The sequence below is a fragment of the Colias philodice genome, chromosome 25 (genome assembly GCF_061535455.1).
Source record: "Colias philodice isolate Cphi_HAF_F1 chromosome 25, ilColPhil1 Martin Lab GWU primary, whole genome shotgun sequence".
NCBI lineage: Eukaryota > Metazoa > Arthropoda > Insecta > Lepidoptera > Pieridae > Colias > Colias philodice.
The window spans coordinates 3,928,815-3,956,165 of record NC_143110.1 but is presented as its reverse complement, the minus strand read 5'-3'; the positions used below and the strand labels follow the sequence as shown (position 1 = coordinate 3,956,165).

The 27,351-nt window shown below is 32.3% G+C and overlaps 1 protein-coding gene across 1 annotated transcript in view; it reads left to right on the top strand.

Annotated features, from left to right (window-relative positions):
- Positions 1-27,351, top strand: part of LOC149477292 (uncharacterized) — a 65,793-nt gene that overhangs the window by 6,029 nt on the left and 32,413 nt on the right. The window contains exons 3-4 of the mRNA XM_089710824.1: positions 3,659-3,758; positions 4,376-4,484. Of these exons, the coding sequence (XP_089566950.1) occupies positions 3,659-3,758; positions 4,376-4,484 (209 nt within the window). The remainder of the gene's footprint in view (positions 1-3,658; positions 3,759-4,375; positions 4,485-27,351) is intronic.

Below are 27,351 nucleotides of genomic sequence, written 5' to 3'. Positions count from 1 at the left end.
GTAATTACTTTTAGTTTTGGTTTTATCTGCGATAAACCACTTTTATCGTGACAAAATCAAACGTTTATCTCGAGAAAAAAAGAGCGCCAAAAGTGGTTTATCGCAGATAAAACCAAAACTAAAAGTAATTACACAAAATGCTCTGACAAATATCTTGCAAATGTTTTAATATAATTGTTTATGAAAAAAAAATCATAATAAGTATTACCATGTCAAGTAGAAAACGTAAAAGTGTGAAAATTAGAGCTAACTTGGTGATTTTTTTTTATCGAGTAAATTTTAATATTTTATGTTTTTGATTAAACAGAATCGTTGAACATATCATCTAGTTTGATATATATTTTATTTTTTAGATTTGGTCTTGCATATTACACGTATCATCTAATAGAAGATTGGTTATTTTGCTTTATGCGCCCCCTTAATGACGATATTGGCTGAAATTCTGAATCATATAATCTATGATATATAAAAAAGCTCGATACCCGCTCTCTATTTTGGCAAGAAAATCTCAGCTAAGTGCCCGAGTTTCACTTAGTCACGCACCATTCAGCGTCGTGGCTGGACGTTCTTTTTTTTATATTTTAATCGGCAGTTGTTATTACGAAGTACATGAGTGAGACATGTATTATGTCTCGTGCGTGAGAGTGAAAGAGAGAACAACTGTATTGGTGATAATGCGTTAGTAAGTAGGCATGTAATAATTACGCTGTTTTTTAGTGCGTATGCCGTATGTTGGCGTATGCCGTGTCTACTGGTATAATAGGTCATTGCATATAATATTTTCTTTATGATTGAAGTTTGAAGCATGGAGCGTTTGCGCGATACTATTGGTTATTTACAAACACATTCCTCGCTACACATCCTCGCACATCGTTGGTGGAAAAGCACCCTAAATCTGGTTATTTGTTTCGATTCTATAATCACAGATAACACAGATATGAACGTTAAATTTATATCAACCCTTCACTCTGTTAACATTCGTTAATGAACGGAAATATTTGGTTGCAAGGAAGCATTGTTATGGTAACACTTATTTAATTTTAATATTGTTTTTTTTTTAACATTTATGTACACATGAATATATATTGATACGCTTCTCATTATAGATATAGGTACACAAAGCTTTTTGGAGGACCCATTTTCTAGAAATAAATATTTATCCATTATAAAAATTACTCTTGTGTATTACGCATTTGTTTAGTCTCATGAATTAAAATACTATTATGTTTTTGAAGATGTTTTCACTTTTCAACAATAAATAAAACATAGTACTGACCATTGGGTTCAGGTTAATGACCCTAATGCGGCAGACAGTGGCGGTTCGATCACCACGGCTGAAAAAAGATTGTTACATAAAAATATTTTTCTAGAAAAACTTGCCATTTTCGTATATGTATATGATAATATTTATGTTTCGACTTAGGTTCATGTGGGATTTAATAGATGGTTGTATAAGAAAATATATGAAATATTCTAAGGAAATATTAATTAATTGTGTTTGCTAAAATATGATTCACCAACAAATTCAAAGGAAAGTGATCTGATTGACCTGATTTTTTTTTTCGTCTGTTTATTTTTCGATGCCGGCATTTGATTGGAAATATTCTTTTCCTTATTGTATTTCGAATCTTCGAACTGGCCGAAAAGAAATGGTGTAGAAAAATAAAAGCAAACAACGTTCCAAATTTAAATAAAGCGCGGGATGTGTAGACTGTAGAATTATTTTTTGTGCAAATAACAAAATCTAGAAAATAATTAATATTTGGTAAGTCTAATTAAATATTATTTACTTATATTCTTAACAAAATTATGTAACGATTATTATTATTTGCTCAGTTATGTATGAAGCAGATAACAATACCTTTATCATGTAACAATGTTAAATTGGAATCAAACGAACCCTTTCATCCTTTATTACATAAAGTTTATTGAATATTCTGTTATTTGTCATGTCATCAGTAAAATGATAAAACAATTTAAATGTTTTTTGTATTATCAATATGTTTCATTTACTTGTATTAATTAACGTTCGTAAAATAATTGTGAATTAACCAATGGTACTCGTTATTTTGATAATGTGTAATTGCAAAAATGAGATTTACGTTGATATTAATTTATAATTGGAATGGTATTTTCACTCTAACTGAACACCTTTAACCTTTAGTTACATAATTTGCTTGTTTTTACAATATTTTAATGAAATGAATGGGAAAAGATTTATTAAGTTTTTCATATTATAAGCAAATAGTAAGGCGCTATTCTAAGTGTAATAAGGATCACAATAGATACGATGTAAAGCAATGATAAGAATCAATACGTTTGTCATATTTTATCAAATAGGTAAATAATTCCTAAGTTTTTATGATGTAAATCTATTAACAAGATTACCATAGTATAATAAACTAGCTGTGCCCCGCGGTTTTACCCGCAATGCTCCGTTTTTGTTGGTATTAGCGTGATTTCTCGATAAATGAGCTATCTAACACCGAAAGAATTTTTCAAATCGGAGCAGTAGTTCCTGAGATTAGCGCGTTCAAATAAACAAACAAAAAAACTCTTCAGCTAGTTACGGCCCTGCCTTCATACGAAACTGATGAATACGCCGTTCGCACGGGAATAGAATGTTGGTCCGATTTCCCTTAGTTAGCATCCAAGCTTACGTCTTTATAATTATTAAAATGTAAAAATTCATTCTTTGACTCCGGTCTGTAAAGTCTCACTTTAGTCATTAAATGTAGTTTCTAAGTATATCTGAGTTTCGTTTTGGGGCCTCCGGCTGCGGGAAATGTAAATAGGTTTATAATATTAGTATAGATATAAATATTAAATTTATATTATGTTTCTGAAATGTTATGTATCTACTAGGTTTCCGCCCGCGGCTTCGCCCGCGCAGTCAAAGAAAAACCCGCATAATTCCCGTTCCCGCTGGATTTTCGGGATTGCGTCATTTTCCCGGGATAAAAGTAGCCTATGTCCTTTCTCGGGTATAAAATATCTCTATACCAAATTTCATGAAAATTTTCAGACAGACAGACAGAGTTACTTTCGCATTTATAATATTAGTATGGATTGCGATTAATTAAGCATGCTACATTAAGTTAATGTTCAAGTTAATGACATGCAATTCAATCAAGACCCTACATGTATACATACATACTATAATGAGTACTCGTGTGGAGTAAGTGATAACTGATAAGTATGGGTATTTTTCATACTGTCCTCGCATTAAGAACATGAACAGCTAATGTATCAAATCTGTATCATGAAAAAATAACTGAGCTCTTATTTCTACGTAGTTATGTACGAATTTTGCTCGAATTGTTTATTACGCCTGTAGTTTGGGGCCATTATACTCACCTTTTATTAACTATAAATAAATATAAGAAAACATACCCATATTTATGATTTGATCAATAACATCCTTACTAATTTTATGTATGCGAAAGTGTGTGTGTTTGTCTTTCTTTCACGTCGTAACGGAGCGATTTTATTGTGATTCCTTGACTAGAGATAGTTATTGAAGAGCCTAGCTAGTACTTTTTAGGTTTTACAATATTTTGTAGATTTTTACCTACACTTTAAACCGACGTAATAAAGTTATAGGTTCTGAATACGTAGCGTTTTTTATGTATATAATTTTTATATATTTTGTCCGTAGAGCATCAGACCGGTCACCCTTCGATGGTTCATGCTGTTCTGGCTATCGGCCCGTCGACTCCGGCAGCCTCACCACACCTGATGATGATGAAATGGATCCGGTGAGATGTTTTTTTATTTATTAATAGAACAACAAAAATATAATGACGTTTCAATAAGCTGGTAGTGTGTGTGTTTAAATGATGATTCTTAAAGAAAATACAAAAAGAAAAAATGTAGCGTAGTAGCTGCTAAAAGGGTAATTTGGCTTAAAATTTTTATACAAAAGGTATTTTACGCACGACGCATGTAAATTATTTGCTTATATTTTTAGGATAAAATAATATACTTTTAATTTGACAATTGAATAATTTTGTAAACTAACCTATATACACTTAAATATATGACCTAAGAAGTCAAATACTCGTTGTAGATCAATCTGACTACCACGAGTTTAAACTAATTGTTTAAATGCTTTGCAAGAAATTTTAACCAATATTGTATTAAATATGGAATCTACTATCATAATAAAGAAATTGTTGTAAAATGTCACGATTATATTTTTATTAATACATTTTCTCTATGAAAAAAGCCATTATCCAGAAATTAGAGAAAAGTATTCAGTTGAACGTCATTGTTTTTAATAATCTATGAAAAAAACAATTATTCAGAAATTAGTCAAAAATATGCAGTTGAGTCACATATTTTTTTGTATTTTAACCATATATATTTTCCTCAGATACCAAAATATCGGGTAGTATTACTGGGCGACGCTGGTGTTGGAAAAACTGCTCTAGTGTCACAGTTTATGACGTCAGAATATATGAACACATACGACGCGAGTTTGGGTAAGGATTTTAATCATTTTTTCATATAAATCTATTAAAATATAGCGTAGTAGCTGCTTTAAGGGTTTAGGGATTTAATTTTATACGGAAGGGATTTTACGCATGACGCATGTTAATTATTTGCTTATATTTGTAGGATAAAATATTAGGTACTTTTAATTTGACATTTGAAATTATTTTGGGATTTTATTAACTAAGCTGTTGGTATACTAATATTGCTTAAGAAGTCAAATACTCGTGGTAGATTTAATCTGCGATATAATAATATACTTACCTACCTTAAATAAGCAGTACCTACCTCAAATCTCATTTTAACAAATATCATAATCACTCGTAAACGTCGATTTTTAGCGCCAAAAAAATAGATTTACAGTAATGATGTATAAAATATGATTCCATTATGTCCGAAAGAGACACAAGAATATATTCTTATTCAAAGTTACTTTATAAGTGAGAAAGTGGCAAATTTTTCTCACTTACCACGGTGTTACTAATTAATTTTTTACGTTTTATTTACTATAATGTATTAACTCTTCCAACGAGTTCTAACTTTTGTACTTATTATCATCGCCCTAAACAAATATATACATGGATTATTTCAATTACACAATATACATATAACTTTACACATCTCATACGCAGTGTACATTTCATTCATACACTAATAGTGTATGTAGTACAAAATGTACACAAGCTCTTGGTCTAATCAAAGCTATTCCACGCCATTTACTCCCGAACTAATAGTAGTGACGACTGACGACATTATCGTGTTCAATATATGACATTAGATATAGACCCAGCCAGATGTCAGACGTGCCACGGCGGATGTGTGTCGGATGCAAGCAATTCTGTTATAGTGTAAGAGCTGTAAATCAATTATACAATATAAACTTAATTACATTATTTCTATTGAAATGGAAATATGGTTCGGTGAATTCGGGGTTGTCTCAAGTCTAGATTATAGAAATTGATTATTTACAATTCATTTATTATAACATCAACATACTTTATGCAGATTCTCCTTACAGAACTTAGCTAGAAAACACAACACAAATAAACAAAAGAGGACATTTCATATTTAATTTTTAATTTTGTTTAGGTAACTAAACTTGATCGTTATACTAATGAATAGCAAATTGTTAGTACTTAAAAACGAATAAGAAACCATATTAAGTGAAACAGTAGGTATGTATGTACAAGGAAATCCCTCACAAACATTTATAAATCCTGTTAATACTTTTATATCTACCAATAGGAATTACGAGAAGTTATCCGATTGTTTCAACTCTACAAGTAACTTACTAAAGTCGTGCCAAAACATGGTAGTTCATAATTTTGTTTTAGTGTTTCCCGTGTCTATTGATGATTATCTTCGTGTAACCGACCGGAAATATATAATAGGAACTTGTCTTAATGCGACCTTGTACTACGTATTTCAGAGTCTCAACTTTTGCTTTATAAGCTCTGATTCTGTTATAATAACGTTTTATACTGATAGAGCTCTATAATTGTGGCGTATGGGGCAGTACATTTAGGGCGATAATTGCTAAATATATATCTAGTATGTATGTAAAAATGTTATAAAAAAAATGTAGTAGGTCAGTACTTTTTTTTTATTTCATACAACTTCTTCCAAATGCGTAGGAGATTCAATGTTGTGTTTTTATTTCTGCAAATAGAGCACTTTTAGACACACCTTTTATTGGAGAGATTAATATAAAGACTGATAATGTATCCATAATTTAATTTACCCTGTACAGTAAGATATCAACGACGTGAATATATCGATAATTATTTGTTATTGTCATTATGATGATGGGCTTAAACCAAACTAAGCTGTCATCAATTTGTAGCCCACGCACACCTATACAATCGTTAATAATAAATTGTGATAATAACTCGTCAATATAATATTCAACAATATTTTAGTACTTATTTGATATAATAAATATTAGATAACGATTAAATAATAACCACAGCAAAGTAATAACAGAATACCGTAGGAAAGATGCGCTTTTACAAGTGAAAGATTTTCCCAGAAAATTTGTAGTGAAAACGAAACTAAATGATCTTGTTAGGAGCAGAGAACTTTCCAGTTTTACAAGTACTTGTCGAGCACGGAGCATACTAACTCGTATTTTATATGGAAACTGCGAATAAAATTGTTTATTTGTAGCAATATATCTCAAATAACATAGTGTGATATGAATGATAATATGTGGGTTTTTATACTTGTTTTATATGGAAAACATACCAGCTAATGACATATTTAATTTTATAATCGGGCAATGAAATACGAGAGATAGTTTTAATATTAAAAACGTATGTATTGTAATAATACTAGTCGGATTTAATTTAATTCGAAATTCCTATTAATGAACAAGGTCGATTTTTTTTCTAAGTATTGCTTTTTTATCGAGGTTTAAAACCAGTTTTGGGTTTTTAACGTTAATTTTAACAGGCTTATCGAATATTCATATAAGCTAGTTGTATTCCTAATAATACTGTAACATCAGTTAGTTATAGCGAAATTAGAAACTAACATTTCTAACTACATGAACCCTTAATACTAATACCCTTAATAATTCTGGGCTACAATTTCGGTACCCTTAACAACATCTCCAACTTCGTCCAAAGTTATAAGTTAAAGACCTTGTTTCGTTGCAAGAGCAAACCTAAGGCACTAATGGTTCAAAGAAGAAAATATGGTGGTAAAAAATTTATCGAGGAAGACTTTATATGGACGCTACGACCACAGCGCGGCAAATTATCGAAATATTGCAAAAACAATAATAAAAAATCCTTTTAAGTAGGTATAAAGTTCTCTGGGTCAGCTATTACATAATTTAGATACACGTTCGAAAGTCCACAGTTTTCATAATTCTAAAATTACCCTCAAAATGTGCGGGTTGTCGCCAGGTGGGCTCGTTGAAAATTTAATCATTCATTACGAGACCTAAGAGCGCTCGTCTTTTCTTAATAAATTATTTAACAAACGCATTGTTTAAGACAAAGATTGATGATAATACACCGGCGATGCTTAGCGATAAAAAGTGCTTGGAAATAATCATTGTGGACACTTGATTAAAGACCCTTTTGAGTATTGAGATAAAACAATGATAATACGATAATGAGGGGTAAAAACAAATGGTATTCTAGTGGAATATCCTATCCTACTAATATTGTAAATGGGAAAGTTTGTGAGGATGGATGTATGTGTATGTATGTACCTATATTTGTTACTCTTTGACGCAAATACTACAGAACCGATTACAATGAATAGCACACATATAGAGGGTAACTTGGATTAACACATGGGATAGGTTTTATTCCGCAAATCCCACGGGAACGGGAACTATGCGGGTTTTTCTTTAAAACGCGGGCGAATCCGCGAGCAAAAGCTAGTAAACTATAAACTTAAGTTCGAAAAGTTTGTAGACGACATTTATTTTACGTGGGTATATTGGCAAATAAAGTTTTTCTATTACACCTACAGGTTAGGGACAACCGCACATATCTTTAGGATTAGAAGTTTGAAGTTTATACAAGTAGGTACTGAGTGAGACCCCACTTTAGCTTAGAGCATGTTTTATCCATAAAGTCCTATAAAACGGAGTGAGTTTAAACTATAACAAAAATTGAACATACACTTTGATTCTAATATTATTACAGACTAGCTTCGCACGTGGTTTTACCAGCATTGCTCCATATATAATATAATAAAAATATAGCCTATATCCTTCCTCAATAAAAAGGCTATCTAACTCTATGATATATAAAAAAGCTAGATACGTTACCCGCTCTCTATTTTGGCAAGAAAAAACTCAGCCAAGTGCCCGAGTTTCACTTAGTCACGCACCATTCAGCGTCGTGGCTGGACGTTCTTTTTATATTTTAATCGACAGTTGTTATTACGAAGTACATGAGTGAGACATGTATTATGTCTCGTGCGTGAGAGTGAAAGAGAGAACAACTGTATTGGTGATAATGCGTTAGTAAGTAGGTATGTATTAATTACGCTGTTTTTTAGTGCAATGATGTTGGCGTATGCCGCGTCTACTAGTATAATAGAGTCATTGATCTAACTGATAGATTTATTATCTACGTATATTATATTCTTCTGAAAGATTTTTTCAAATCGGACCAGCACTTCCTTAGATTAGCGCATTCAAGCAAACAAACAAACGTTTCAGCTTTATAGTATTAGTATAGATTATTACAATTCAATGGGGAAAATAACATTGTACAATACGAAATATTTCGTTTATTACATATATTGAAAATCTGTTTTATGTAAACTAGTAAATTAAACAATGTGCGACATTTACTACTGTATTGTTTCAGTTGGTTTTAAAGACGGTTTCATTTGAATTATAATTTATGAGTCTGTGTTAAATTATGTTTGCTATGCTACCATTATAGTATGGAAAATATAGGTTTTATTATTAAAAAGTTTTTAAAGAAGAATAGATATAAATTGGACATTGAAGATTCCTTTTTAATAGAAAAAACTGTTAATTAAAGGCCATTGTTTTTTATAAAATCACAATAGACGCTTAATTTAAAAAAAGGAATATTTTACAGTACAGAAAATATGATTTGTAAAATATATAGAGAACGTTAAACTTTTCTGTACGTTAGAAAAACTCGCTAGTCTTGGAACTAATCTCGAAATGTCTTCCCGTGAGCTGTTCTAGACTAGACTTTCAAGTATTCAATTTCCTAGATAACTTTTTTCTAAACTAACTAGAAAATACGAATCCTATTTAAAATCACATCCTATGCTAGAAAACTAGAATGTAAATATTTGGAGGAATGGGACGTTGTGTTTTGTGATATTTAACTAAAGTACAAACCAGTATTGTAAACGTGAAAATGATTCAGCTCTAGATTCAGTGTCGTATATGGGATTATTTTCACAAAAAACATATACGTATAGGTACGCATAACATATATACATAATACTAGCGGTCCGCCCCGGCTTCGCCCGTGGTACATATGAAAAATAGATGTTGGCCGATTCTCAGACTTACCCGATATGCACAGAAAATTTCATGAGAATCGGTCCACCCGTTTCGGAGGAGTATGCAGACTAACATTGTGACACGAGAATTTTATATATAAGACTAGCGGTCCGCCCCGGCTTCGCCCGTGGTACATATGAAAAATAGATGTTGGCCGATTCTCAGACTTACCCGATATGCACAGAAGATTTCATGAGAATCGGTCCACCCGTTTCGGAGGAGTATGCAGACTAACATTGTGACAAGAGAATTTTATATATAAGAAGATATATTACAAGATAATATATTTTTTAAAAGGACTGTAACCGTAATGCATAGTTAGTTTCATTAACTTTTTGCTTTCTATCATAAACACGTTAAACCCTACAAGCAAAAGGTCTTGTATTATATTCTTGACTTGAAAAGAAATCTGTCTAAAAGGACAAAACAATACTTAACAATCCTATCGTATTTGCTAAAGTTATCAATCAATTAAAATGCATCTAATTCTAGCCCATTATACCCCACACGAAGTTAACAACACTAATATTGATATGTTTTGAATTAATGTGCAACTAAAACTAAAATTGCCCGCATATTTTCAGGAGCCATTACGTTAGTTTCTAGTTTATTTATGACTCAATTTTATAGCACTGTCTAGAGTCTAGACAGTTGCTTAAATAGTATTGCTATAACAAAATAATGGTAGGTAATTGGGCGGTTTCTTTGATATTTTTTTTTGTTGTGAGATCGTTGTAATGAAGCCCCGAAGTAAAAGTTATTCCACTTCTCTTTTTAAAAATTATTTAGAGCTGATAATTGTTTTAGAGTAAAGGTAAGAGCTGTAAGATGAATTAGGTCATTATAAGTTTTAGGTAACTGGAATATGTTAAAATGTCCAATATTTATGATTTCAAATCTTTGAATGTCTACATGCCTCAATATGAAGTTGAAAATGAATCTATTTAAATAATTTTTCCAAAATAAATATGAAACCTTTTTTACCAAGACATGTTTTAGAAAAATCTGAGAGCCGCTGTGAATATAATTTATAGGTAACCCAATTACCCTAATATGTTAAAATATCATATCAATATTTTAAAAACAACAAATAAAGAAGAACTACATATCCCAAAATACATAAAATAACACAATATGCAGGATCAAATCAACCAATCAAAACTTATTATTCTAATTTTTAATTAACTAGACAAATAGGTATTGCTATTCAAATCTACACGTGTTCTATAACCACCTGAAACATCAAAACACTGTTAGACAATAAACCAATTATAAAAGCCAGTTTTGTCATGACATTTTCCTGTTTCACAAACTTTAATACTCATAAATATTCAACACGGAATCTATTTGGGGTATCTCCACGGACGAATATAAAAAAAGATTACAAGATGGCTCCCTTGCGATAAAAGGCTTAGAAAAGATATTATGAATTATCTTTTGGAATGATATAGGCGCGGTGCTCATAGGAATAAAAGGCGTAGCTATATCTATACATATAATAAAATCGTAGGAAAGTCAAAACTGTACATTGAATATTTTTTTAAAAGAATACATAATCCATGATCTATAATCGATATAGAAGCCAAAAATATAGTTTTTAGAATTTTTGTCTGTTTGTCTGTTTGTCTGTTTGTCTGTTTGTCTGTATGTTTGTCCGAGCTAATCTCGAAAAGTACTGCATAGATTGACTTCAAATTTTGCATGAATATTACTAACAGGTCGTGTGAGGTTTTTTTAAACATATTATCATGCTATCACCTCCGGGGGAGGAGCTGTGAACCTTTACTTTTCTTACGTATTCCGTGTACTACGACAGCGTACAATCTAAAGACTCATGTTTAAATGTTGTTTTTGAGTAAGCCATGCTATTATCTAGCTTTACACTATAAAAACTACGTCATTTACGTAATTTGGGCAGAGAAACTGTTTAATGAATCTATAAAGACAAATTTGATTCAGCGCCATCTATGAGATTTCGTAAAAATCAAATCAATTTACATGTTATCACTACTGAACACAATGTTAAAAATTAATAATTTAAATATAATTATGTTATTTATTTATTTAACTCTTTAACCCATAATAAATCTTCCCTTCCCTATAAGGTGCGCTTATATAATTCGTGTGAATATACTACATTTTTAAAAGTGAGGGTAGATGTATATTATTTTAATTCAAACTAGACACCATTACAGTTAATCTAATATTGATTGTGTTCATTGGTTACATTTTTAAAAATCTTCGTGTTTTAATAATTCGATCACGAGGCGGGACTCTAATACAAAAAGGTTAGTTCGTTGATAATTATTATTCCTTCATCATTTACATGTTGTTAGTAAAAATATACTTTGACTGTTAATACTTTTGTTCAGTATTTATCTGTATGATTATTGCTTGGTAATTAATATATTTTCATGTCGTATACCTAATTATAAACATAAGTGTGATGTGAAACTAGCTGGATTTATTTTTACACACTCACAGTCTTATATTTTGTGTTAATGTTAAAATAGTATTAATAGTGTAAATCATAATATTTTTTCAAAGTTAAAAATATTTCCTTTTTTCTGATGGTGTTGCCATCGAATTAAACCGCGCTGTCGTTTCGTTCACAAAAAGTCATGTTATTAGGACCGAATATGTAGCCGCCTCAACTTACGGAAACGAGAGTAACCTGCGTTGTCTGTTAGTTATTGTATAGTCGAATTTAACGTTACATGGAAATTGGAATCTAAATATATGTATACCTACTTATATTAAATCTGTAGAGGTCAATTCTGCACATGAAATATATTTCCTAAATAACTATCACGAGGTGATTAGAGATCGACATCGACGTCAAAAATGTTTGTCCGTCTGTCTGTCTGTATAACCGTTATAGAAACAAAAACTACTCGACGGATTTAAACGAAACTTGGTACAATTATTTTTCATATTCGTGAGCAGAGCAGCAACTCCATTTTTAAGCTTTCGTCGCGTGTGCGTTCTTAATGCGTGTATCTTAATGGTTAAAGCTACACAGAAATCAAGTATGAAAGAAATGTTCTCCATATTATATAAAAAATATCTCCCGACATCATAAATGTCTATCTTTTATGGTTGAGCTTAGGAGTTCAAAGCTTTCTGATTATATTTGTCTACTAGCTGTCCCCGCGACTTCGTTCGCGTGGAATAGTGACTATGGGACCTATGACCATGGGCTCAGGGTGGGGCAACAATAAAAAATCATTTTTATTTTCATGCTCCCACTCCCGCGCCCACTCGCACTCCCACGCCATATGCCACGTTCAGTCCTAATCCCACGCCCACGCCCACTCCCCTTCACAATTAGTACCTACCAGATCAAAGCCAGGGTAAGCGCCCCACCCAGCCCCACCGTGGCTACGCCCATGCTGAATTACTACTTAACATACAATTATTGAGTAAATACGTACAACCATACTGTACTGTTGTACTACCATAAATAATTAAAAGAATTGTTATCAAAATTTCTTACTAAACTGAGCTAAAAAACTTACGTACCAAATTATTAAAGAAAATCAAGAAATGAAATGCCTAACCTATACCAAATAGTTACTACATATTATTGTAATTAAAAATTATGGTTAGTATATAATATCGAAAATCAAAAATGCCTAACTATAACTAATTCTACGTAAAATTTCTTTTAAATTATGTCATATTATTTTTTAGGAACCAGGGGGGGGGGGGGGTTGGGAGAGGAGCAAATTCTATTTCCTTCCTTTCTTAAACGGATGTTTTTAATAATCTATGGTGTAGCCAGTAGCCACTGATCAGCTTAATCGATACTCAGTTTTTATCAAATCCAGAAACAAATCCAAATTAGATCTTTCCTGTCTCACGCACGTAACTAAAGGCTGAAGAGAGAGAGAGCACGTAACTAAACCGTTGAGACGAAGAAAAGTGTATAGATAAAGGAATAAATAATTTCATAAACTTCCCGACGATCTTTAAAAATGAATTATAACTTTCATTTTTTTCATTCCCACTTTTACCCCTATGTAGGTATAATAAGTGGATGAACCAATTTTGATACACTTTATCTAAGAACCAGCGTCGGAAAATATTCTGCCTAACAAAAAAAACCGCATCTAATTCGGTTTACCTGTTAGCCAGCTACGGTGCCATAGACAGACACACACACACACACAGAAATACATAGCGGTCAAACACATAACACCAGTCTTTTTGCGTCGGGGGTTAAAAATATAATACGACATAATTTAAAGGACATTTTATGTGGAAAATTTACCTATACACCAGGGTAGATAATTTTTGAAACAAAAAAAAATCGCAGTAGGATGAAACCCATTAGAAAAGGATATGATAAAAATGTAAGGAAAAATAAATTACGGTCAATCGGAGTTCGGGAAGTGCGATGGGGGGAGCTTTTAAGAGAAAAAAATGGTTTCTCTCGATTTCTCGATAATAATAACACCTGCTAATTTTTTTCTACATATTTTAATTGTACAGACATCACTTTTCCACAATTTTATTATATGTATTGATGATGATGATTGAGATTATAACACTCTTAGTCCGTTTTAACTTAATTTTTATTCACCCGCATCAGTGCCACCTAAAAAATCTTTATATATCGAAATTCGAGCAAAGTTAAGAAAATGAGAAATAAGAGTTCTCAAGGATCGTTAGAGATAAGAGGCTTACTATTGACCGAAAACAACATGTGTTATGCCGAACCTGAAACCGCTTCACAACGAGAATTGCGGCTCACAGCTGACCGCGAACGGCATGTACTATCCTGTGAGACCGAAACCTTCACTGAGAGGGTATATAATATAACGTCTCACAGCTGATCGCAAATGGCATATTGTACTATCCCGTGAGACCGAAACCCTCACTGAGAGGGAATTACGTCTCACAGCTGATCACGATCGTCATATTTTATCTCGAGAATTCTGAAACTTTTACTCAATATGAAGACCGTTTGACAAATAATAGGATGCACCATAATATTATTCGATCTCTCGAAGATGAACATGAGCATAAGCAATGACTAGAGTAGGGACGCGAATATTACCATTATTTGAGACAAGAACGATTAATAAGTTTGTTTAATGAAAGATTAAGAATTGAAACTATTGGTCTCTTTAAACGGACGAATAGCGAGAGGCCCGTCTTACTGCAGACAGATTTCGACATAATCTTAATGACTTAGAGGTAAACATAGAAGATCAATCTACAAATTCGGTGGTGTGGTCCGACAAAATAATATAAAAGTGGGTTTGCTTATAACCTCACAATTGATTACAGATCATCTTCTGTATAGGCGATATTAACGTAGTATGTTCTTTTTGTAATGCTTTAAAGTGGAGTAAGGAGTCGGCTTTCGTTTGAAGATACGCCAGAACCTTTGAAATCACTACTTTTAAGTTTTAGAGGAACATGTGCAATCTAAACAGTTCTTAGACAATATTAGCTCTTATAGTATTGCGTTTTAAATGATCCTTTGGTGCTCAACAATTATCAGATGCTCCTTTCATTCTTACTTTTAAGATACAAGGTCAAGTTTATCATTTGATAGGATCCCTTTTGCCTGAAGGCCAACCTAAGTTTCTTTAAATATATTATTTTGTATTCGACTACGACGAATAATCGAATACAAGAAATCAATATTTCTCGAATTTAAAACTGAACTCATTTCACAATTTTAGAACATGTTAATTCATCAGGTTAATCCGTATAAATGCGTTTTAAATCGACATTAGAAGCTTTTCCTCAAGATGGTGATATTAATATAAAATTGGTATAAATGCCGATAGACGGAAGTCTATCAGCACTCAGGAATTCCCTGAGCGTGTTATAACGCCCAGGCCACAGTATTACAATTTTTCCTACAGTAGGGCGACGAATGTATTTTCGCATAGCAACGGAGGGGAACTCGTGGGGGGTAAAGTGACGCGGGCCACGTACCACAAACATGTTTAGTTTGTGGTACCGAGCGCGAAAGAAAGTCATCGTGTTTTTAGTAAAGTTACTATCTAAACTAACGTAATTTATTACTTAGGTACATATTCTATAATGGTGCGCTCAAACTGTTAATCTACATTTAATTTAGATTATTATTTTAATTACTAAGAAATGTAGAATTTAAATCACATTCATTCATGTTTTCCTCAGTTATTCGATGTCTATGATTTTCGATGATTTTAAGATTTTCTTATCAGAGTATTCAATTTTAATGTAGTGAAATTTTATAAGAGACAATTAAGAAGATTCAAAAATAAAGTGTCACGTATTTTTTTTAAACGACGAATGACGAAAAACGACCGAATCGCGGACGAAGTCGCGGGCAACAGCTAGTTATGTTATACATCTGCTTTTTTTTATAATAGAGCGGGTAACGGAGCAGGTGGGTCACCTAGTGAGGTGATCACCACCGCCCATGAGCACTCACGAATTAATTATTTATTTATTTATTATTATTTACTAGCTGTTGCCCGCGACTTCGTCCGCGATTCGGTCGTTTTTCGTCATTCGTCGTTTAAAAAAAATACGTGACACTTTATTTTTGAATCTTCTTAATTGTCTCTTATAAAATTTCACTACATTAAAATTGAATACTCTGATAAGAAAATCTTAAAATCATCGAAAATCATAGACATCGAATAACTGAGGAAAACATGAATGAATGTGATTTAAATTCTACATTTCTTAGTAATTAAAATAATAATCTAAATTAAATGTAGATTAACAGTTTGAGCGCACCATTATAGAATATGTACCTAAGTAATAAATTACGTTAGTTTAGATAGTAACTTTACTAAAAACACGATGACTTTCTTTCGCGCTCGGTACCACAAACTAAACATGTTTGTGGTACGTGGCCCGCGTCACTTTACCCCCCACGAGTTCCCCTCCGTTGCTATGCGAAAATACATTCGTCGCCCTACTGTAGGAAAAATTGTAATACTGTGGCCTGGGCGTTATAACACGCTCAGGGAATTCCTGAGTGCTGATAGACTTCCGTCTATCGGCATTTATACCAATTTTATATTAATATCACCATCTTGAGGAAAAGCTTCTAATGTCGATTTAAAACGCATTTATACGGATTAACCTGATGAATTAACATGTTCTAAAATTGTGAAATGAGTTCAGTTTTAAATTCGAGAAATATTGATTTCTTGTATTCGATTATTCGTCGTAGTCGAATACAAAATAATATATTTAAAGAAACTTAGGTTGGCCTTCAGGCAAAAGGGATCCTATCAAATGATAAACTTGACCTTGTATCTTAAAAGTAAGAATGAAAGGAGCATCTGATAATTGTTGAGCACCAAAGGATCATTTAAAACGCAATACTATAAGAGCTAATATTGTCTAAGAACTGTTTAGATTGCACATGTTCCTCTAAAACTTAAAAGTAGTGATTTCAAAGGTTCTGGCGTATCTTCAAACGAAAGCCGACTCCTTACTCCACTTTAAAGCATTACAAAAAGAACATACTACGTTAATATCGCCTATACAGAAGATGATCTGTAATCAATTGTGAGGTTATAAGCAAACCCACTTTTATATTATTTTGTCGGACCACACCACCGAATTTGTAGATTGATCTTCTATGTTTACCTCTAAGTCATTAAGATTATGTCGAAATCTGTCTGCAGTAAGACGGGCCTCTCGCTATTCGTCCGTTTAAAGAGACCAATAGTTTCAATTCTTAATCTTTCATTAAACAAACTTATTAATCGTTCTTGTCTCAAATAATGGTAATATTCGCGTCCCTACTCTAGTCATTGCTTATGCTCATGTTCATCTTCGAGAGATCGAATAATATTATGGTGCATCCTATTATTTGTCAAACGGTCTTCATATTGAGTAAAAGTTTCAGAATTCTCGAGATAAAATATGACGATCGTGATCAGCTGTGAGACGTAATTCCCTCTCAGTGAGGGTTTCGGTCTCACGGGATAGTACAATATGCCATTTGCGATCAGCTGTGAGACGTTATATTATATACCCTCTCAGTGAAGGTTTCGGTCTCACAGGATAGTACATGCCGTTCGCGGTCAGCTGTGAGCCGCAATTCTCGTTGTGAAGCGGTTTCAGGTTCGGCATAACACATGTTGTTTTCGGTCAATAGTAAGCCTCTTATCTCTAACGATCCTTGAGAACTCTTATTTCTCATTTTCTTAACTTTGCTCGAATTTCGATATATAAAGATTTTTTAGGTGGCACTGATGCGGGTGAATAAAAATTAAGTTAAAACGGACTAAGAGTGTTATAATCTCAATCATCATCATCAATACATATAATAAAATTGTGGAAAAGTGATGTCTGTACAATTAAAATATGTAGAAAAAAATTAGCAGGTGTTATTATTATCGAGAAATCGAGAGAAACCATTTTTTTCTCTTAAAAGCTCCCCCCATCGCACTTCCCGAACTCCGATTGACCGTAATTTATTTTTCCTTACATTTTTATCATATCCTTTTCTAATGGGTTTCATCCTACTGCGATTTTTTTTTGTTTCAAAAATTATCTACCCTGGTGTATAGGTAAATTTTCCACATAAAATGTCCTTTAAATTATGTCGTATTATATTTTTAACCCCCGACGCAAAAAGACTGGTGTTATGTGTTTGACCGCTATGTATTTCTGTGTGTGTGTGTGTGTCTGTCTATGGCACCGTAGCTGGCTAACAGGTAAACCGAATTAGATGCGGTTTTTTTTGTTAGGCAGAATATTTTCCGACGCTGGTTCTTAGATAAAGTGTATCAAAATTGGTTCATCCACTTATTATACCTACATAGGGGTAAAAGTGGGAATGAAAAAAATGAAAGTTATAATTCATTTTTAAAGATCGTCGGGAAGTTTATGAAATTATTTATTCCTTTATCTATACACTTTTCTTCGTCTCAACGGTTTAGTTACGTGCTCTCTCTCTCTTCAGCCTTTAGTTACGTGCGTGAGACAGGAAAGATCTAATTTGGATTTGTTTCTGGATTTGATAAAAACTGAGTATCGATTAAGCTGATCAGTGGCTACTGGCTACACCATAGATTATTAAAAACATCCGTTTAAGAAAGGAAGGAAATAGAATTTGCTCCTCTCCCAACCCCCCCCCCCCCCTGGTTCCTAAAAAATAATATGACATAATTTAAAAGAAATTTTACGTAGAATTAGTTATAGTTAGGCATTTTTGATTTTCGATATTATATACTAACCATAATTTTTAATTACAATAATATGTAGTAACTATTTGGTATAGGTTAGGCATTTCATTTCTTGATTTTCTTTAATAATTTGGTACGTAAGTTTTTTAGCTCAGTTTAGTAAGAAATTTTGATAACAATTCTTTTAATTATTTATGGTAGTACAACAGTACAGTATGGTTGTACGTATTTACTCAATAATTGTATGTTAAGTAGTAATTCAGCATGGGCGTAGCCACGGTGGGGCTGGGTGGGGCGCTTACCCTGGCTTTGATCTGGTAGGTACTAATTGTGAAGGGGAGTGGGCGTGGGCGTGGGATTAGGACTGAACGTGGCATATGGCGTGGGAGTGCGAGTGGGCGCGGGAGTGGGAGCATGAAAATAAAAATGATTTTTTATTGTTGCCCCACCCTGAGCCCATGGTCATAGGTCCCATAGTCACTATTCCACGCGAACGAAGTCGCGGGGACAGCTAGTAGACAAATATAATCAGAAAGCTTTGAACTCCTAAGCTCAACCATAAAAGATAGACATTTATGATGTCGGGAGATATTTTTTATATAATATGGAGAACATTTCTTTCATACTTGATTTCTGTGTAGCTTTAACCATTAAGATACACGCATTAAGAACGCACACGCGACGAAAGCTTAAAAATGGAGTTGCTGCTCTGCTCACGAATATGAAAAATAATTGTACCAAGTTTCGTTTAAATCCGTCGAGTAGTTTTTGTTTCTATAACGGTTATACAGACAGACAGACGGACAAACATTTTTGACGTCGATGTCGATCTCTAATCACCTCGTGATAGTTATTTAGGAAATATATTTCATGTGCAGAATTGACCTCTACAGATTTAATATAAGTAGGTATACATATATTTAGATTCCAATTTCCATGTAACGTTAAATTCGACTATACAATAACTAACAGACAACGCAGGTTACTCTCGTTTCCGTAAGTTGAGGCGGCTACATATTCGGTCCTAATAACATGACTTTTTGTGAACGAAACGACAGCGCGGTTTAATTCGATGGCAACACCATCAGAAAAAAGGAAATATTTTTAACTTTGAAAAAATATTATGATTTACACTATTAATACTATTTTAACATTAACACAAAATATAAGACTGTGAGTGTGTAAAAATAAATCCAGCTAGTTTCACATCACACTTATGTTTATAATTAGGTATACGACATGAAAATATATTAATTACCAAGCAATAATCATACAGATAAATACTGAACAAAAGTATTAACAGTCAAAGTATATTTTTACTAACAACATGTAAATGATGAAGGAATAATAATTATCAACGAACTAACCTTTTTGTATTAGAGTCCCGCCTCGTGATCGAATTATTAAAACACGAAGATTTTTAAAAATGTAACCAATGAACACAATCAATATTAGATTAACTGTAATGGTGTCTAGTTTGAATTAAAATAATATACATCTACCCTCACTTTTAAAAATGTAGTATATTCACACGAATTATATAAGCGCACCTTATAGGGAAGGGAAGATTTATTATGGGTTAAAGAGTTAAATAAATAAATAACATAATTATATTTAAATTATTAATTTTTAACATTGTGTTCAGTAGTGATAACATGTAAATTGATTTGATTTTTACGAAATCTCATAGATGGCGCTGAATCAAATTTGTCTTTATAGATTCATTAAACAGTTTCTCTGCCCAAATTACGTAAATGACGTAGTTTTTATAGTGTAAAGCTAGATAATAGCATGGCTTACTCAAAAACAACATTTAAACATGAGTCTTTAGATTGTACGCTGTCGTAGTACACGGAATACGTAAGAAAAGTAAAGGTTCACAGCTCCTCCCCCGGAGGTGATAGCATGATAATATGTTTAAAAAAACCTCACACGACCTGTTAGTAATATTCATGCAAAATTTGAAGTCAATCTATGCAGTACTTTTCGAGATTAGCTCGGACAAACATACAGACAAACAGACAAACAGACAAACAGACAAACAGACAAAAATTCTAAAAACTATATTTTTGGCTTCTATATCGATTATAGATCATGGATTATGTATTCTTTTAAAAAAATATTCAATGTACAGTTTTGACTTTCCTACGATTTTATTATATGTATAGATTAACGTGTTCTCTTAATACAACTGCAAAATTCAAAAGGACGACCACTATAAGATGTTTTGTAAAAATACATGTAGATAATTTAATCATCAAACGTAGAAATTACCGTATTTCATCGGCAACAAAACAAGCAAGTTAAATCTTTTTACACTAACGTTTAAAGGTAATATGTTATATGTATAGCCTAACATAAATAAAGCAGATTAACACTTAGCTTCCGTTTAATAATTCAATACATTTATGTGTCTAGAGTCTAGACCGTCGTCAGCACTCGTATTTCTCTAAACATTTATTTATTCAAAAAGAAACGCGTGAATTTTAGTTTAACATAATACAAAATGGAGATTTTCACTTTCATTGTGAATGTTCATTGAGGGAGTGAGACTTGGATCTTGAACATGAAAAATCGTTTTATTTTTCTCAAGAAAAATCTTTGTATTACAAAACAGTGTTAGCACTAGTGTAACATTATTCTTTATATACCTAGTATTTTGTGAATATGTTTGTTCATTTATTTCAGTTTGTTCATAATTTCCTTCTTAATTGGTTAGGCCTTCTTAACATCTCGATTCGAAAACCAATAAACAGCTTTGACTACTGAGTTATATGCATGAAGGAATAGGATCATCTTTTTGGTCGTATAAAGTGTCAAATATACATATTTATATACCCACTGCCTCATACGCCACAACACCACTATATTTATTATAGGTACCTAGTACCTACCAACTACAAGAATCTGTCACAAATACGTTTCTTTATTTCTACAGAAAAATTATCAATAATTGGTATAGAATAACAAAATATCCAAAAAATTAGTACTAAATTAGCAAAGTTAATTAATTGTTGAAAATAAATTAGTATAAAACAAATCTATCTCAATTTGAGGGTTGGATTTTCTCTAGCGTCGCCTTTTCAGCCACAAATCGAATCTACAACTACAACACGAAAATTATCCTCAAGTTAATTTACTAATTAAGTAATTAAAGAATTAATAGTATATGTATTTCAAATGTACCCAAAAATTCATGCGTCAGTAGATAAAACCTTAGAAGTTATTCTATGAAGCATTTATATTTATTGAACGTACTTATATAGGTAAAAGTGCATGTTATAAAAAAATATTAAATTCGGCATTAGTATTATAATAATCCACAAAATATATTTTCAGTTGTGTCTTTACGATAAATTGTCACATTTTTTGTAAAATTATTAACTCAATTAACTATATCGCTCTTTTAAACCAAAATTGTCAAAACCCGAAAAAATATGACAAGCGAAAGGCATGTAAGGTCACTTTATTTATAGGCTGTAAAATTGTCGCTTATTTTTATTTCATCCTCACAAAGCCACTTGTCAACCCCTTTGTGCTTTTAACCTGCAAAGCTTACATACAGAATGTTGTTTGACAAGTGACAGGACGTTCTAATTTTAGCCAGCAGTAGCTGTGCCCCGCGGTTCTACCCGCTCCTGTTGATCTTAGCGTGATGATATAGCCTATAGCCTTTTTTAATTATAGGGTTATCTAACAGCGAAAGAATTTTTCAAATCAGACCAGTAGTTCCCGAGATTAGCGCGTTCAAACAAACAAACTTTTCAGCTTTATAATATTAGTAGGTATAGATGAATAGATTGCGAATATCTTCGTTTATGTTTTCCCGATTTTCGTAGTTCATTTAAAGCGGTTAAATAACGTTGTGGTAATAGAATTTGTTTCTTTATAAAGCGTCTGTGTTAATCTCTCTCAATGTTACTATTTGTATATTGGCTTTATGAAGTAGTCAGCTTTACGCTTTCATTAAACATAAATACTAGGTATAACCGAGCTTAGTGCTTTTTAAGTTTTAGTCGGTTTATAAATGTAAAATGAATTCGTAGAAACAAGATAATTATGTACAATAAATTATTTCTTAATTTATTTAAAATGTCACAAAATTTCTTATTTAATTGTATAAAGTAGCTGTAGATGTAGTTAAATTAAGACACAATTTTATAATCTAGATTAATAAGCTTAAATTTACTTCTTTCAAATGGGGGACTGGTTAACTATAATATTACTTATTTAGTAATTACTTACATACTCATTTTTAATAAATTCTATTGGAGACAGAACCTACTCATTTATTATTATGTCAATAGATAAATTGTTCGATTTTGTGTCGATTTAAATGATAAGACAACAAAAGCCACAAAATATTAAATGTATAAAGTAATTAATGTTTTATAAATGGAATTAGGGACGGTAAAAGTAAAGGAAAATCACCTTAATGTTCACCTTTCAATGTGTATTTTTGTCAGACTAAGGTGTCAGAATTATTTTATGTAGCCCATGAACAATATCGACCTTTAACTTTTTCGTATCTTTCTAGAAAAATGTCGAAACATCTACAAAATAAATTAGGTTGTTTTGGACTGGTTCTTGTTAAGGCAAATAAATTTAAAATTATTAACTATGAAGGAGGAGATTTTCTGCTGTAAGAAATGTACAAGAAATACTGATTATTTAATATTTTCTAGATAATTACAAGTTTTAAAAAAGTGGGTTAATTGCTGGTGCCGAAAAAACGTTCATAACCTTTAATTGAAAATATTCTCATTATTTTTTGTTTTTATAACTTGTTTATATCTTCGCAAGGGTTTACGAGAATAAAAGTATCTGTATTATTTATGAATTTAACGAGCTTTTCTTTCAATAGAGTTTTTAATGAAAACTTTCTTCAAAATACTCTAGGCTTTTTTTACTTGGATTTAGGACTGTTTAAATGTTGAAAACACAAAATATTTAGGTATTCGTAGTTAATATTATCATACTAATATTATAAATGTGAAAGCTTTAATTTCTTTCATTTCTTTCATTCTGTCTATATTGCCCGCGGGTTCGTCCACGGTTAAAACCGCGTGGCATATAGCGTGTACCAATTGATCTAAGGTAACAATAAATAATCAGACGTCTTTCATTGTATGAACCCGCGTGGCACAGCTAGTATAACAATAAATTATACTCTTTGATTCCTAGTAGGTATTGTCTCCACACAGTCCCCCAGACTGTCTGGCTGGCCGATGCTAACTCTTTTGTAAATAATCTTCTTTTTGCTTGCACTGGTCTGGCGAAGTTAAACGTGGTAAGTTTTATATTAACACGTTAATAGTTAATACATTTATTTTCCCGCTTCTTGGTATATTATTTTCCTTTATATTTCACTTAAGGCATTGCCTTGTGAATTACATGCACAATTTTACAGTTTACTTGCATGTTTCATTTTGTTGTTGTGTTTAATGTTTTAATTAGAATTTATATTGAGTGATTAAGCATGGTACAGATTATAGAGAACATTTATATACCCCGTATTCAAAAGATAAAATAAGCCCTATTTTAACATTTTAGTGTTAGTTACGTACCTATTTAATATAGATACTATTATCATACCCGTACAGGTGGCTCACCTGCCCCTTTGCTTGATATAACATCATATTTAAATCTTATCATAAAACACTTTGATATTATTTATTAAAATTATCATATTAATAAACGTTACGATATGTTACGATCAAAATCAAAGCGAACACGTCCATTCTACCCAAAAAATAACGTTTCAACAAAAGAGGTTTTACAACACGAAGAAAAATAATACTTTCGCTCCATTAGGGCTTTTAAAAATATTCCCGAAACCGTGAAAGGTAACATTGGTATCAAAATGCCTTTCTTGTTCGACAAAGCGAGAAGAATGTAACGTACTTGGAAATCATTCATCATTGTAATGATACCCGGAGGGAGGTACGAAACCCGGCTAACAAAGGCTCCCCGGGTATGCCAAGCCAAGGTTGTAAGGCTGAGTAATATATACATACACGCACTTATTAGATTAAGACAAAATATAATGCTGACATGCTGACAGATGCTATAGGATAAAGAAAAACTTTGCTTTAATGTGTTTTGTCAACCCTGACTTCAATTCTATAGGATAAGGAAATATTTTGCTTGTGTTTTGTCAACCCTGAATGGACTTCAATTAATGTTGTGAAAAAAGAACACCCACATTTGTATTAAGTAATCGCAACAGGCGTGTATCGATTACCTACCTTTGCGCATCCTAAGTGTGGACTGTGGACGCCCATTTTGACCATACCGTATCTTACGAAATTACATCAGATACGCGGTTAATAGCCATCAGGGTGTATAATGATAGAGGTGTATCATGAATGCGATCATTTTGCGTACACACTAGCAAACATGATACACGTCGATGCTACGCGATGGAGATCTGATTCGCAAAAATGGTCAAGTGTGGACCCACCTTAAAGTGTATACGTGTGTATTGGTGACTACGTATGTAAATATTTACGTTAAATCCGTAGAATTTCTATTACGGTCGTAAACAAACTAAATATAGTGTGATCACTCATCATTATCATCTATTTAGTACACATGCCTTTCATTACAATAGAAGTAGTGCCGTAATTTCAGTTAATAGATATTTATGATTCACATTAAGGTGGGTCCACACTTGATCATTTTCGCGTATCGCATCTCCGTCGCGTAACATCGACGCGTATCATGTTTGCTAGTGTGGACGCAAAATGATCGCGATCGTGATACTTCGTATCATGATACACCCCGATCGCTATTAACCGCGTATATAATGATCGGGAGTGTGGACCCACCTTTAACCAACTTTATATGTTCCAATAATCCGTCCACTTCGCTCTTATGAAGCTATATTTTCAATCCCTAAATAATCCACTAACTGAATAATTTATAACACAATTCATTGTAAAATTCAAAAAATACATTTCCATCTAAATCCTTTAAAGACCAGTGAAGTTCGATTTGATCTTTGAATTTTAATAAAAATATTTCTCCAAACAAGCAAAAGAAAGCTGAAAATAATTGTCCCTTTTTTCGTTTGATAAAACCGTCTTTATTTACAAATAAAACAAAGGGCTTTGAACATTATTTATGCCATGGTTGTTTTGTCTATGCGTTTTGTTTTATCATACAGATAAAATGGTCGAGAAAGCTTATGTTAAGTTAAAATAGAAATAGGCATAAAACCTCTGTAGATAATACCTATGTTTCAAAAAGCATTAGTACTAGTGCCAAGTTTGATGAATCGTTAATTTTAAATATGACAGGTGATGAATTGAAAGCCTTCTTGTAGACAGTTTCGTAATGTTATAGTAGATGGACTAGTTTTTATAAGTTTATTTTTATTTTTAACGTATATGAACAAAGATTTATAACTTTTATGTTCATAGAACTGCCCTGCGGTTTTACTCGCAGTGCTCCACTCCTGTTGGTCTTAGCGTGATGATTATAATATATCATCACGCCTACATCCTTCCTCGATAAATGGGAAGGGGCTATCTAACACCGAGAGAATTTTTGAAATCGGACCAGTAGTTCCTGAGATTAGCGCGTTCAAACAAACAAACTCTTCAGCTTTATAATATTAAAGTATAGATTGCTATTTGCTACTTTACATTCTACATGGTAAGAAAAAAATGTTTTTTATCAAAAGTCGTATCAATTGAGTTAGTTTCATATAGAAGCAATTTTCACGATGATATTCAGTTTTCATAGAAATAATTTTAACTAGACAGGGTCTCAGAGAATATCAAATCTAAGTTACCTACTTTAAGTGTTTAGTTTCTTGTAAGAAAATAATACAGCTAAGAATTCTAACCTTCTTCTTAGTTTCAGTACCATTTTCTATGAGTATACAAGTACAACTCACTTTTATTAAAATTATTAATTTTGTTGGATGTGGATTCAAGTCAGCTAGGTCCAATTAGTCTTCGGAATGAGATTTAATCTTAATCGAGTTTAGACTCTATTATGTGCTATTCGTTAATCGGTTTTGGAAGCTAAAACTATTGTCTTCTGAAATAGGTACGTACATAATTTGATGGGGATTTAGTTCCTTTGTAGCAGTTTCCATTGTACTATGGGCCCTAGAAGACTATTATATTAATAGTATTGTTGTATAACCTTTAATTAAGCGATAGATATCACAGGCTATTGTTTCTTAAAGTTAAGACAGATTATTATTGAATCCATAATCACACAAATATGACTAGTTACTTACTATCAAAATGTACTATACAGAAATAAATCAATTTATTTTAGCGTAGGTAATATAATTAATAGTTGATAAATTTTAAAGGATAAAAAAAAATCGCGAGTCGGGATTCCAACCCGCGTCTTTTTACCTGTCGAAAAAAAAGAATTGAATCCCGCCTCGTGATCGATAGTTTAATTTGAAGGTATCATTTATAGCGTTCAAATATGCTATAAAGCTAAATATTAAAATTCGTAATAATTTATAGCTAAAAAAAATGGAAATAGAGTATTTGGCAAGCTTTTAACTCTTAATATTAAATAGGTCAACTGTTTGTTCGGGTGGAATATAGCAACTCAATTTTCAAGCAAATATCTTCAACCGATTGAGCTGAAATTTTGTATACACGTTTATGCAATATACAGGTCACCTGTGACGTCATTCTAAAACTAGAT